Raw genomic sequence first — 15,466 nt, 5'->3', positions numbered from 1 at the left:
CACGGGGAAATATATTCGCCATTCGTGCCCCCCCGTGTTTGCTTCCGTACGTTAATATCACTTTGCGTTAAAACGTATTTAATTCGAATTAACGGCGAAATCCCTTGGGAGCGATAAAGTAGCAGCCGTAGCGTCGAGCGGAAACGGCAGTTTCCATGTACCTTCTATCCCGTATTTTATGCTACTTTGCTTCGTGACCGGCGCTTTATCGCACAAAGCATCTATTGATCTACCATAAACCGGTAGTCGTCTTCGATTAAAACTCGGCTCGTGATAGCGCCGATAAATTTCGCTTCGGCAACAACGACGGCATTTAATCGGCCGCGGCGCGACGCGACGCGACGCGACGCAGCGCGGCGCGCCGTTGCATCTCTCAAGACGAGAGAGAGAGAGAGAGAGAGAGAGAGAGAGAGAGAGAGAGCCTGCAACGATTCATCTCGTACGCGAGATACGAAAGAAGGTGGATATCCATTAGCATAAGACTCGAAGGAGATCTCCGGCCAAAGATAGCCGGCCCCCTTATTTATATAGTCAGGACCAATCAGCCGTCCCTACGCGTGTCGTCCTGCGCGCGCGTGAGTCTGATAAAAGCCAGACCCTGCCTGGCGATACGAAACAAGCTGCAGATCGTTTATAACGTCGGCTATCATTAAACGCAGCACCTTAAATCGAAATATGCGGATAATGACCCGGTATTATCGCGTTTTCCCTCCAATCGTGATTATTATTGCAAATTTCCTTTTTTGCGGCTCGGCGTAATAAAAAGAAGCAGAGGAAGAGAGAGAGAGAAAGAGGAAGAGAGAGAGAGAGAGGGGGGGGAGAGAGTGAGCGAGCGAAAGTGAGAAAACGGGAGACGTCTTACGACGCGAGCTAGAATATAGCACGGGGGAACAATGCGAGAGGATCGAGTGAGCAAATACATGAATTAACACCCTGAATTATAAACATGGAGTAACGAAGGAGCAAATAAGAATGTGTGTTAAAGCGATTAAAATGAAACGTGGAATTCCACGAAGCGGACGGAAGAAGCGGGATGAGCGGGTCGTATAGATGTTAATAATTATTACGCGAATAATGAGACTAGCTCTCTTCATGGAGATGTGAATTAATTAAATAATAATTTATCGCTATTATAAGACCGGCGGAAGTAGATGTTGTGTCGTACGGGGGGTATTACGATTATTCGTGCTTGATACGTTCAGATTATATAAAAATGTCGAAATCACTGGAGATACTATTCGCCACAGATACCATTCTCCAATTTATAATACCTCCCGCCTCGGCACTTCCTCCTCCCCTCCCCCTCCCCCTCTCCCCCTGACCTCCCCCTTTCATCCTTCATGTCTCCGATATCCGATCTAGAGATGTCATTTCATGGCGCATTGGATTATTATTCCGCGATGGCGAGCGTGAAACTGGCCTTAAGCCGCCGGGTGCCTGGAATATTCCAAGATCCAATCTCGTGGAGGCACGTAAATCCTCGCGAGGAAATCCGGAGGAGGTGAGCCCCGTTGTATCCCGGGGCGAAATTAGAATAATTATGCGCGTAATCTAGCCCGCTTTTGCCGTCGACTGCTTCTTGGCCGACTTTAAGGAGAAACCTCACCGGACACGCTTCTCCGTTCTTTCGGGGGTATTTAGCGGCGAGTTGTAGCCTCGCAACGCGACAGGCAACGCGGAAATTCTGTTTAATCCCCGTTTTCCCAAATGTCTCACCTTTATAGACGCTCTCGTATCGCCCTCGTGAGACGAAAGATTACTCGCCGATTTCATGAAAGACTGAGCTGTGTGATCTAATGTTATATCACGCGCGCCTCACGCTTATATTAAATTAATTATCTCCAAAAAGATTGCCCTTATTCTTGAATTAACTTGAAAATTTATCTATTAAAATTTACAGGTTTTTTTTTCTTTTTTTTTTTTTTTTTTTTTTTTCGTACTTGATAACTAAGGGAATTTCTATTGTTTGCGGATTTTGCGAATGTAAAATGAAATAGACAATTGCATTATGTTTTAATATTCGTTTACCCCAATAGTTAGCGAGATCGTATTTCGCGTTATTAATGTAATACTCTATACAGTTGATGATATTTGCGCAAAATGTGATAGTCGTTAAACCGTGCTATTATTAATAATTCAATAACTCGTCATGGGATTTATGTTTACGCTTTGCGAAAATATATCATTTCGAGGCCGCTAATTATCACTACTGTTTCAGAATATTACGGAAAAATAGGATTTTCGAGCGGTTTCCGCTGAAATTTACGCTGCATTTCATCGCTTTGTTGTCGTCGCAGCGCATAACTCTTCTTCCCCGGGCGTTCGCACGGTTTCCGTCCACTTGCACACGTATCGCGTTTAATAATAATAATAATAATAATAATAAAAAAAAAAAAAAGAACCGTTCGTTCGGAAACCGACGGATTGAATAACGTGGAAATGAACGTTTTATTCGTCGCACGCGTTAGGACGCGACGGTCGGACTAATTAAGCGAGGGGCGCTACAGGACGTGAAATAATTCGCTTCCTCTTCTGGAAAGGGATTTCAGTCGTGCTAAGAGTCATCATCGGCATGTCATCTGCTGTCGCCCCGCCGACACCACGATCGGCGAACGACGTGCCGATTGCATTCTATCGGCGTCTCGACACGCCGGTATGCACGTGCACACGCGCGCGCGCGCGCGCGCACACACACGCATACACGCACGCACGCACCTGAGGCGCGTGCGAGGAGACGCCAGAGCTCCTGGGAACGCAAACGTCTCCTGGGAATCTGCCCTGGTCGTCCCGTCACCGCGGGCTCGATAACGGGCCGAATCGCGGGCATAATTGACGATCACGCGGTGTGTAGGTAACACGCGCGATCCTCTCTCGACTAGGACGAGGACGAGGAGATAATGGGAAGCTTCGCGAGCAGACGCGAACGATCCCGGTTGATTTCACACGCTTGAGGTTCAAGTGTCGCCCTTGAGTGCGTTGAATCCGCTCTCTCTCTCGCTCTCGGAGGTGTCGCGTCTTTAAATATTATTATTCCCATATCGCGACGTTACCTTTGTGTAATAATAATTAATTACGCAATTAATTTGCAGCCTCACTCTGGATTACTGTGCACATAATTTACACGGAAATTTACATTACCGATAGAAATTAATGGGTTTTGTAAATAAATTTTTTAGAATGAATGCATTTTTTTTTTCGCAAGGCGAAAGTTAATTAGTAATTGGAATCAAGTGTACGTTGAATATTATATTATTTGACCCTGCGTAAAAATCTGCCTTTCACGGTTCTCTGAAAGCTGTCAATCAAATTAGAGCGCGACATTAAGGTCGAGTAAGAGAAATTGCGACAAGAGAGCTGAGCGAACGCTTCATTTGAGAATACCGTAGGTATTATTACTCAGTAATTAGCAACTCTGCCGACGATATGGTTAATTATTACAATTAAACCGTTCTAGGCTGAGAGTATCCCAATTCTCTGCGGGAATTTCCCCGTGTATATACACGCGAGATTGCTGTATTATTACTCATGCCCGGATTTAACGCGATTTTGTATGAGTCCACATTATAAATAACATAGACCTTCAGTTTCATGAAGAACATCTGTGAAGAAGATCGGGGATGCATCTTGCAGAAAAACGTACAAAAAAAAAAGAAAAAAAAAGGAAAAAGATACTAATGTTTGTAGCGAGATTGCAACAATAATATTATTATTTATCAAGCGTCTGCAAGTTAACTTTGTTGAACGCGAATTTACAAATGTCATTTTTTTTTTTATATCTTCTTGAAAATTTGCAAATTTGCAAGAGGAAAGCCTGTAAGTTCTAAGCTGCAATCTTATTTAAGTCTAATAGACTTTTCAACTTTTATTGAGTAATTAAATCATCTCTTAACGATTCGTTAATCAATATACAATCGAATACACAAGAGAGAGAGAGAGAGAGGGAGGGGGAAGGCGAAGAAGAGAGGAGAGGAGAAGAAAGAAAAGAAGAAAGAAGAGGAGAGGACAGAAGAGAAGAGGAGAGGAGAGAAGAGAAGAGGAGAGGAGAAGAAAGGAGAGGAGAGGAGAGAAGAGAAGAGAAGAGAGAAGAGAAGAGGAGAAGAGAGGAGGAGAGGAGAGAGAGAGAGAGAGAGAGAGAAAGAGAGAGCGCAGCGTAATTAGCCACTTTTCATACGTAGCATAATTACCACTCGCTAATGAAATGAAGTCGCAAAAAACCTACAATAATTACTTCATTACCTCTTTACTATAATATCCTGGGGAAACAAATTTCGGGACGTCTCTCTCTCTCTCTCTCTCTCTCTCTCTCTCTCTCTCTCTCTCTCTCTCTTCGCACTCAGCAAGAATTCTTATTCAAACGTTATTGCGGTTACGTGGGAGTTTTTCAACGTATGCACGAAATTAACTTGGTCAAAGCATGCGGTAGAAACTATCGATGATCGTACTGTAAAAAATATTGTCGATGTTTTGCCTCGACGCGATAAACAATACTCGAAAAATAGTAGTTATTTGCTTTTTAGATTTACCATTATATCAAAAATATACACCCCACGGCAAATATTGGAGCGGTATATCTTTCGGCAGAGGACTTCCGCTAAATTCATTTGCAAACGTGCGCGATTACACTTTCGCGCTGTTAAATCGAGATGTAAAATCGTTTCTCTCTCTCTCTCTCTCTCTCTCTCTCTCTCTCTGTTTCCGTCTCCGGCTTCTCCGAAAGTACGCGCCGCGCGGGTTTCTGCAATTACGCACTTGCCGTCTTGCCGGTACATCGATGGCGGTAACATTGAATCCACACTGACTTTGGCCTGGCAGTGACTGCACTTCTCTGAATGCAATCAATGGGCGTAAACGCACGTGTTAAGCGGCCGGGCATTGTTGCGCCGGCATTGTTCGGAGCAGGTTATTGTTACATTATGCCCGCATTATTGAGCCTTATTACGAGCAGACGTTTAAGGCTGTGCATTCAGCGCTCAGACTTACGTGCGTTGATACAAGCGCGAGCAAAAGCGAGGAATGCGCATCGGGTTGGCGCACTTTGGGATTCAACACATTTCGCATTTTGATACGAAATGATAAATATATCTCGCTCAATCATCCCCAATTTAACTTTCCTAAAAAAATTAATAAGCTTAATTAATTGATATATGCTACTTTTGTATTTTCGGGGAGATGCCGTCGCTAAAAATATTATTAAAAGTATAGCGGCAAAAGAGCGCACTTTTTCACAATGTATCTTCTCTTCTTATCACAAATATCGGCACGCGACGCGAAATCTGCTAGCCACCTTTAATTAGAAGATAATGATCTTCATTAAAAGTTTCGGCATTCTGACAATCAAGATTCGACAAAGTATCGTTGGAGAAAAAATGATTTGGGAGCGAATAGAGTTCTGGAAAAAGGGAAAAGGACAACGACGATTCTCGTCGAGCCGCAATCTCGCCAAATCGGTCCAACGGAATTTCGCCTATTTAGTCGCAAAATCATCCATCGACATCACGCTTTTTAACGAGATGCCGACGTTTAGGATCAAAATTATAAAGTCGGTAGGTGTGAACCATCGGTCGATTTTCTCTCCTCCTTCTCTTTTTTTCTCTCCTTTTTCTTTGATCCTCCCTTTAGAACGTTTCGCTTCAGCCGCGCGCTTGTATTCCAGACAACGTACAAGGTGTCTGCACTTTACGACGAGAACTTTATTAGCATTTTATGGCATGTATCACCTCACGAGCGTCGATTTCGGTATATATTAAATTTTTTTTTTATAATATATCGAGAACACAGGAAAGAAAGAAAGAGAAAAGGAGAATAGCCACGGAAGGGGGGGGGGGAGAAGGGAATGGAGCAGAAGTATCAGTACAGTTTACAGAAAAATAAGAAAGTTCTCTCCGAGTCGTCGTAATCCGAGCGAGTAATCCGCGCGTAAATCCCGCAGCAATCTGAAACGGCCTGAAATGATTTTTCGAGTGCGCACTCCGCGTAACGCGATATATACCTTCGTCAGAATGATCAACGTTAATTTATTACGCGAAATTAATGACTCGGGCGGGATGCGTTGCATTGTATGATTATCCACGTATACACGAGATTATTATGTAATTAGCCGCGTACGAGCCGTGAAGCTTCCCTTTCGATTAATGCGAAACGCCGCTCTTCCGGCGCAGTATCCGCCCTTCCGCGAGCGCGCGCTCCAATTATTTGCTGTTACGTCGAACGGCGAGGTCCGAGATTATTTCCCCCGCTGCGCTTTAATCCTACGGGCCTCCCTCCATCCCACGTACGATAAAGTTCCCCTGTGGAATCGAGGGCACGCACGCGATCAAAGAAACACTCGTTCGAGAAACACTCCTTCGTCGGGATTCCCTCCCCCCCCTCTCTCTCTCTCTCTCTCTCTCTCTCTCTCTCTCTTTCATCCTCCTCTCCTGCCTCCTCCCTCTTTCTCTCTCTGCCTCTCACTCTGCTTCTCTCTCGCTCTTCCTTCCTTCCTCCCGTCTCTCTTTTTTCGTCTGTTAATCTAACTCACGCTAAAAGCGCGCGTGGTATTCGTGATAACAATTAAAGGAAGATAACGGCTCGTCGTTTATAGCGAGCGCCGGTGATTGCAACAGCTCGTCGGGCATCCGGCGAAGTGACGACCGAGACTCGACAACGGCTCGGTCTTTACGTTAAATGTGCCCCCCCCTCCCTCCCTCTCCCCCGTGACAACGAGCAATCTCGCTCTCGCCGCTTTAATCTCCCGTAAATTGCGAAAACGGAAGCGAGACGAGAATAATTGTCGAACAACGACGCGTTTTTTCGTCTTATTTCCGTTCGACAATCACTTCAACTATTCACTGTAATGTTCACGTTACACGGGATGTTCCGCCGCTTGTATCGCATTTCCTTTGGCACATTTTTTAACTCTGTTAAGTACCGACGCTCTAATTAATATCTCTAATATCAAGGATCACGCGCGCGCACACGCGTGTGTGTGTGTGTGTGTGTAAGAGAGTACGTTATTCACTTTGTGATTTTTATTAATGTCACGTATAATAATTTTTATAATAATCCTGTCTGAAAATTTTAGAAAAGTTTTTCGCGTAATGTGCCGTTACTCTTGGAAACTTAAAGAAATTGACATCGCTTTCATCGGAGCAAAGTTTCCAACCATAAGCCGTTAAAAATAAAGAGTTGGAAAAAATGAGTGTGCTTCCATGCTTCACTCGCCAAGTGATTTCGCGTCTCGCGCGACGGAAAGTCTACGGCTATATAAACCGGTCGGAAAAACGAGACGTGGATTAAAGTAACTTAGTCGGAGAGTGCAAGGAGTGCACGCCGTGTCAGGCGGGAGAGAGATCCCCTCGTGAAACGAGACAGCGGATTTCACGGTCCACGTCTTTCATTTGTGTTAACGCGCGCCTCTGCATAAACGTGTCTCTCCAAAATAAAATATTTCTTTTTCTCGCGCGCGCGCGCGCCAGAATAAATAGACGGTACGTACAAACAGCACCACGTTGTAAATGTGAAGAACGTATTTCAAGAAATTCACGGAACAGCAGCCGTCGTCCCTGGTTCTAAGTCTGGTGGAGGTACCGGGTAATCTCTCTGCGCTTTTGGCCATTTTCAGTCGAATTGTTGGCTGCGTGCGTCACAGTCTTCGTTGTCACCTGGTCGCCGTTGCTGTAAAATAGAAATAATAAACACGTGTCAGAAATAAACAAATAAATTTGCCTTAGAGTAAAAATTCACAAATATAAAAATAGAGATTCACCTTTTTGTTATATATATATATATATATATATATATATAAATTGTGTGTGTGTGTGTGTGTGTGTGTGTGTGTGTGTGTGTGTACATACATACAAAATATATAATATATTTTGCGACTAAATAAGTATAGTGCACAAAGGTACGTTTTTAGCGTAATTAAAAAGGTATAAAATATTGACTAGAGAAACTTTCGCGAAAGCTTATTTTTGCAGCGTGAGATAAAATAAGAGAGGAAAAAAAAAAAGAAACATTTTACGATTGCCTAAGGAAGCGTTTAAGAAAGTAATCAACAAGTTTTCGACTGTCTATTGCCTAAGAAAGTAATCAACGAGTTTTACTTTCAAGCAGTCGGAATGCTTCCTTGCCGCTTACTTATACTTGCTTGGACATTGGATGAACTTAAAGCTCTTCTTGCTCCGACTCAACGTAAACTTTGGTTTTTGGAACAACATCAGTGCGGTCTCACGGTTGCCATCCATCAACGACGGCTCTAATACACTTCCAATGTATTAACAATTCGGAAGATTCTTTCTTTTTTATTATTTATGGAATATGGTATACGGAAAAATAATTGTTGAAATATCTAAATTTAAGCAGATGTAGATCTAAAAAATAATTTTGTCGAGCCATCACAATGATGACGTAGAACATGAAGATAATATTGCAAATATTTTTGATTTTTCTAGCAATCAATTTGAACGTCCAGCATAAATATTTTGATGGCTCAACGAAATTACTTTCAGATCGGTATCTGGCTAAAAGTTTTTAGATACTTCAGCGAAAAGGTACACTTTCCGTGTATCAATTCTCGTGAAAGATATATTTATTCGCGATAGCGACGTATCATTTAATCATGCAGATTCGCATGCTGGCATCCATAGACGAGCACGAGCTAAAAAAGCTGAAGAAAGGTTCCTCATTCAGGCAATTTCGTTCTCGCCGTAATTGCGCCTTGGAAAACGCTCTCTCGGAAGCGACCCTCACCGTCAGACGGCGAAGCGCTTCTTCCTTTGCGAAGAAGCGAGTTAACTTTAATGTCGTTAGAATTCAGGAGAGCGAAGGATGTTCCGTCGTTATGTCGCGAATGCCGACAGAGGTACCGGGGAAATTGACGTAATTCGATAATCGCGTACCCCGGTGGTCCCGCCAGACGTACGTACATATCGGGCACAGGTACACCGGGAAGATGTGCGATCGGCGACGTAGGACGTTGATCGAGCACCGGGAGAGTAACTTTCGTGCCGGCACGAAGCGAAAGCAGCACGCGTTTGGCACGAGCCCAAGCAAGGGCGTATCCATAGATTTTGATCCCGGGGGTCCTTATGGCGAACCGTAAGGGACGGCTGTTACTCTTTCCCCGCGCGAGCATCCCTTACTTATGCGAGCTATGTATCAATATCAGCGAGATTTTCAAGTTTCGAAACTGCGACATTCGCAAAATAAATAATTCCTCCCTCGGATTTCTCGCCGAGCTTCTCGCCGGGAGGAGAAACACGCCTTTTCTCTTAGGTATCAAGAGAATCGGCCGCATCAATAATAGAAATTTCGGTAAATTTGTAAAGTGAGAAAAGAGGATCACGGTCTACGTGCCCGACAGAGCCGTGTCTTGGGTTTGACACATAATTTCGTTTCACGTTGCCAGGAAATGCGAAGGTTTATCTACGCTCTAACGCATCGCACCCTCTGTCTCCGCTTTTTCCCTTTCCGTTTCCTTTTCCCTTTCTTTCTGCGAGTCTCTCGTACGCGAAAGAATGCACAGGAACGTCAAGTATTTCGCTGCACGACAGCAGACAGCAGGACAGATTGCACAGGAATATTTCAGTTCTTTGCATGTGTAATGATCATGTCCGCATTGCAAAAGCAATGGGATAAAGTTAAAACATGTCGAAATAATATAATATCAAAATAATATTACTCGCTATCTCAAGCAAACCTGGTAATTTTTATGTAATTTAACACATAATTTATCTCTTGCCTGTAATTTTACTCATTTTCTTTAAATATAAGTGCTATTGCTTCATAATCTCTTTTAAATTTTCTCAAAAAATTCAATCTTGGAATATTGTAAAAAAATATTGATTAATTCGTAGTTTGATTATGCTCGCACTACTCTGTGGATTTCGATCCGGCGCAGGATTGCAATTCGGTGGAGGAAAATTACATTTGTTGTGGTCGACTCCTGTCCGTACGTGACTTGTATATTTAATGAGAATACATAGTAACCACTCGATCTTCTCGATCGGCACACAAGTTATGTGTAACAAAAAATTCTCTAAACAGTATAGAAAGAGAATAAAAATCTTCTATCACAAAAGTCTGATCTTTTTAGTCCCTGAATTTTTCTTTTACCTAAATGTGTGTATATTTTCACAAAATATCATTTAAAAGTCTTCAAATTTTAGATTAATATATTAAATCAAGTAGAGTAAATTTAAGAGAAAAAAATGCCAAATATTCTTACATAGTCAAATAAAATATTTCCATTTTTACAAGTTCAATAAAATTTTCATATTAAAAAAAAAAAAATCGAGAAACATTATCGTAACGGTCGACAGTGTGGTAAAAAAATCCAGAGAGAATTTATTGTTCCTTTCTGTGTTTCGCGCGGTCTTCCTCTCGGTCGACGAGAGTGACGAGAGTGCGAGGGATAAATGGCGCATAATGAGGACCAGAAGGAAGCAGCGCGCGGGGATCACGTCGGGGATTGGAGGGTGGTGGATGGGGAGCGGAAGACAGAGGTGATTACAGCGCGACGGGCGAAGAAACCCGAGGAGAGAAGGGAGGAGAAGAGAAGAGAAGAGATGAAAGAAGAGAAACCGCGAAATTAAATGGGTGTGACCCGTCCCGCGTGTGGGCGAGGCTGTTCCGAGCGCGCGGGTACGTAGAAAACTTCCCCCGACGTGTGCACGTGTGAATAAATTTTTTTTCTCTCCGCCGGTGTGCAAGGTCAAAGCTTTTAGCCGCGGGCCGCGGGACGGTTCGATGCACCGCGATTATTGACCTCCTAAAGTTTGCCGATTATCCTCTCGCTCAATTACATCGCGCTAACGCTATCCCCGATTAAGCGGAAGCCGACGACGGCATTTTTCGACGGCAATGAGATGACTATCTTTTTTGCGAATTACGTAATGTATTTCCGTATTGTATAACATACAACATGTATTTCCGTATTGTATAATGTACACGCGGTCCAACGTGGACGTAACACATACAGAGACGGCCAAATTTCAAAAAGAGCGGCGCATCGGATACACAGGAATACGTAAATATGCAAATTGCCGTTATCGATTCACCGAGGAATATACATTTTGTGATAATCAAGCAAAATGAATTCTGATTGATGCTGTTAATTTAATCGTTTAAATTAATGTACAGCATCGAATTCTATATGCAAATGATGACCGTAATGTTTATCTCGAAATTTCCGTCGATATTGTTATTTTATTTCGATTTCTTCGCGGATAACTTCTCGTTAACGAATCCTTCCCCATCGCCTGCCATTGTTAAAATCCTCTTCTCGGGGTAGCACGCCGATCTTGTCGATGGCATATAAGAGTAATTAAATCAACGTATCAAGCACGCGCCCGCAGGCGAAGAGTAACCCGTGCGATTTTAGCAGATTCGTTATCCACTTCCGGTTCAGAGGAGCGTATTAATTCGCGCTATGGAAATTTCGTTGCTCGCGTCGTTACTCCGATGAGAGGGATATGGGGTTGCAAAGTTCCTGGAAATATCGTCCATTATCCCCGACGCTCTCCGCGGAAAACACGGACGTGAATCAGGACAACGTCGTGTAAACAACTTCGCGGCTTTCCACATCGGAAAACACATACTCCCTTTTCCGGCGCGAAAAAATATCGCGACGAAAAATACACCGCGTTTGTCGCGCATGCGATTACACAGGGCATGTAACAGTTTGAGAGCATGTAAAGTACATGCTGAGTGTTAATTCATTAACTAGCGTTATTTTTCTTATTATTAATAAGAATGTTGATATGTTCATTTTCACCTACATCGAATCAACCGAGTAATCGATGTAAAATCAATATTATTATTATGATGAAAGTATTGCTTGTATAACATATATGTGTGTGTGTGTGTGTGTGTGTGTGTGTGTGTGTGTGTGTGTGTGTGTGTGTGTGTGTGTGTGTGTGTGTAAAATAGGGAAAATAAAAAATAAAAATTATATATTGACAAGATAAAGAATTTGATGAAAATTTTATGAGAAAACCAAATGTATTTGCAATATCTAAATGTAAAATCTCACGAATGTGTTTTGAATAATATCGAAGTAATGGGAATATTTTTACTCCCCCGAATACACGTACCGCGCATCCAAACATGATTCGATAAATAGTAATAAATGCGTTTCCGTGAAATACTAATATTTTGCGACACTAACGCTATTGATATTTCCCGATAAAAGTTGCGAAATAATGATGTATGTGTTTTAAGAAGTATTGATACATTTAAGTAATGAATGTGACAGTTATTTAGCAGGCATTCGCAATTAATGTATATTGCCAATTGAAAATCAATATTGATTCTGCTGAAAATTAATGGGTAAACATCAGTTATACTAAATATTCAACAATAATGCATCGCTTGGTGATTCAAGAGCATTAACGCTCGCAATCGGCTCCATAAATCTTAATGCGTATATAGATCTTAACTAACTCAATAAAACATCGACGACCCGTCGTTCAACATTTCGATATTTACATGTCGGCTGAAAGGGAAGAAATTGGAGCGTTCGACATCGTTTGTTCTCGCGTATTTTGCAGCTCTATTGTTTGCAACTCTACGAAAGAATAAAATTCGTGGATGGTCGCGTCTCGGAATGAAAAAGAATTCTTCGAGCGTTTCAGTAACATTTCCGAGGTAAACTGGTCGGTCCTCGCTGATAGTCCGAGAAATGAATGGTCGACGGCGAACATGGTCTGTGAATAAAAAGTCGCACAGCTGCGCGATACTCACGACACTCGCGAAGAGTAAAGTCACGACCGCGGTGGCATAGCTAAATTTTTTATGGACGCGCACCCAGCCATGGTTTACGGTTCGGAAATTTACAGTCAAGCCGGGAATATAATTTGAAGAGATACGAGCCACACGTGAGGAATTGTCCCGCGGTTCGAACCCGTAAAGTCGTTCGTTCGGCGAAGCGGCGCGATCCAGATCGCGGGAAACTTTGGCGGACCGATCGGGACTTTTTCTTTTGCAGAATTTTTCATTTTGCCCAGGACAATCCTCGGCTATCTGTTTCTGAACAAAAAGCGGAGTCTAATTGAAACGCACCTCGAACGTGCCTTCCTCCTTCGCAAAGCACCTCGCGTTCAAAAAAATTCTCTTTTTAATTTAAAACTTCAGGGCGCGTTTTAAATTTTAAAACTCGACGCACCGCGTGAGGTATTACAACGGTATTACAAGCTTTATTGCGTCAATAAATTTAATTCCCCTCCCGTAGATGAACGGCGGAGATTTATCAATATTAATAAGTCGATCGCGGAGGGCGGATTAACTCGAACGGGCATTCGCGCATTCGCGCATTCGCGTATTCGTCGAAACGATACTGCGCGTAATTCGCGTAACTGCCTGAATATCGTCCGCGCAGCTGTCGCGAACGTCGTTTGCGGAGAGCGTTGCCGGGCGCGCGCAAAAAGCCACGTAATGCACGTACTTTTCGCACGGGAACGAGGAAAAACAGGCAATGGTAATAACCTAGCTCGGAGCCCGGGGAGGGGGCGACGGGGGAGGAGGGGGAGGAGGGAGGGGGAGCTGTCGTCAGCGCCGGGACACGCGCCGCTTGCGCAACGGCGTTTCTTACGACGTCCCACGTGCTAGGAAGTCGCGCCTGAACGCCTACTTGAAAATACGACCCACGTCGCACCGGATGACGCATCGATATGCGCGCCTTCGATGCTTTTATAGACCCCCGGTGGGCCAGAAAAAGCCATCGAGGCCGAGAGAGGGGGGGGAGTCTCTCTCTCTCTCTCTCTCTCTCTCTCTCTCTCTCTCTCTCGACGGAACGCTTCATCCTCCAGATACGCGGCTATATCGATCGACGATTCGTTCGACCGACTGTGGTTTGACTCGAGAGTTAATGATTATACGCACGTGACTCCATTTCTAACTTCTCCTTTTCCTCCTCCTCCTCCTCCTCCTCTTCCTCCTTCTCCTCCTCCTCCCGTTACAATCACATGATTATTAAAACATCATCGCTTTCTTAAATCCTCCGGATGATTCCTATTTATGACACACGCCAGATAAAGTTGGAATAATTAACTGTCAGAAAAAGCGGTTCTCTCTTTCTGTATCTTGAAGTGTATAATATTAACATCTCCTAAATTGGCTACCTTTCCGCTCGGTTTCATTTTGAACATTAATAATTAATGCAAGTATTTCCATAATATATAATATTTTATGCAGGCGAATAATGCAATGAAAAATTTATTTGATTAATAATCAACATTCCATTATCGGGAGAAAAATTTTACATGAACCGATTTTACTAATAAATAATCTTATGTTGAATTATTCAGTCTTTAATCTTCAAATACATTAGTCTTCCAGAAAAATAATCAAGTATTTTTCACAGTAAGAAATTCCGTATAGGAAAAATGAAGGAGATAATCGATTTTTAGATTTTATCGATTTAGAAATATAGCTTTAGGCTGCATTGAAAGTCTGTTAATAACAACGGCACATCGCGATATAAGCAATTGTTCCGAATTTATATATATATATATATATATATATATATATAAAAACATTATATTATTATTATATTACATATAATAATTTTTCATTTTTCTTAATTGAATTTATATATATATATATATATATATATATAAATTCAATTAAGAAAAAAAAATCATAATCTAAAATCATCTCATCTTGCCAAGTAATGGTCCTCTATTGTCAAATATTATTTCAGAAAAGTTGCACAAATAAATAAAAAAGTTGAAAAAAAGAGAGTCACGCTTGAATTAAAATTTGCATTGTCGCGCACACGCAATCGCGTTAATTTGCGCGGACTTTAAACGCACGTGTTGATAGCGCTATCGAAAATCACGGCTCATAATATATCAGCGACGACATCCAGCGTTGTCGTTCGAGCCCTCCCCATCAATTTGCCGCCGCGGTGCCATGTTCCCAGCGTAGACATATCCTCATTTATCCCAATGTTCTATACGTCGACGACCAATTTGCTAATCGAGCCAATCATCCAATCGCATTAACCTTGCCGGCCATTCAGAGACCCCGGTCTCGTTTTTATTGGACGGTTCCTGTGACAGATTTTAAATTCGCGCTCCTCGAGAGCGATCATATGATTGCGAAACACGCTCGCTCTCGCACACACGCGATTTAATTATCACCGCGGAAATATGGGGGGGCTCTCCTAACCGTTTCCGTTACGCGCGCGCATTAATTATCATTTACATTTAAGTGTCACATTACGAAGGTCCTGCGCAATTTTTCCCTTCGTTCATCTTGCGATTACGCCGCATGATACTTGAAGTACGCTTTCCGACGATCGTTTAGATAATCATGTTCAACTTACGCATATTCCGAATGCAATTCAACGTGTGTACTCGGATAAAGCTACAGTAATGCATAACGTGGCTGCATCCACTACGTCACGCTCAAGCTGCTGGGGGAGGGGGAAAGACAATAACTGTCGCGATAAATGCGGACAAACGCGTGCGTACACGAGCGTTTGTTT

The 15,466-nt window shown here is 42.7% G+C and overlaps 1 protein-coding gene across 1 annotated transcript in view; it reads right to left on the bottom strand.

Moving 5' to 3' along the window:
• LOC105428301 (CD151 antigen) overlaps positions 1-15,466 on the bottom strand; it is a 100,446-nt gene that overhangs the window by 30,805 nt on the left and 54,175 nt on the right. Inside the window, exon 3 of the mRNA XM_089080958.1 lies at positions 7,475-7,653. Coding sequence (XP_088937084.1) covers positions 7,475-7,594 — 120 coding nt within the window. The 5' untranslated portion in view covers positions 7,595-7,653. The remainder of the gene's footprint in view (positions 1-7,474; positions 7,654-15,466) is intronic.

The sequence above is a fragment of the Pogonomyrmex barbatus genome, unplaced genomic scaffold (genome assembly GCF_055798465.1).
Source record: "Pogonomyrmex barbatus isolate J1 unplaced genomic scaffold, ASM5579846v1 scaffold4, whole genome shotgun sequence".
Lineage (NCBI taxonomy): Eukaryota > Metazoa > Arthropoda > Insecta > Hymenoptera > Formicidae > Pogonomyrmex > Pogonomyrmex barbatus.
Note: the sequence above shows the minus strand (reverse complement) of the source record. Positions and strands in the feature narration are given on the sequence as shown.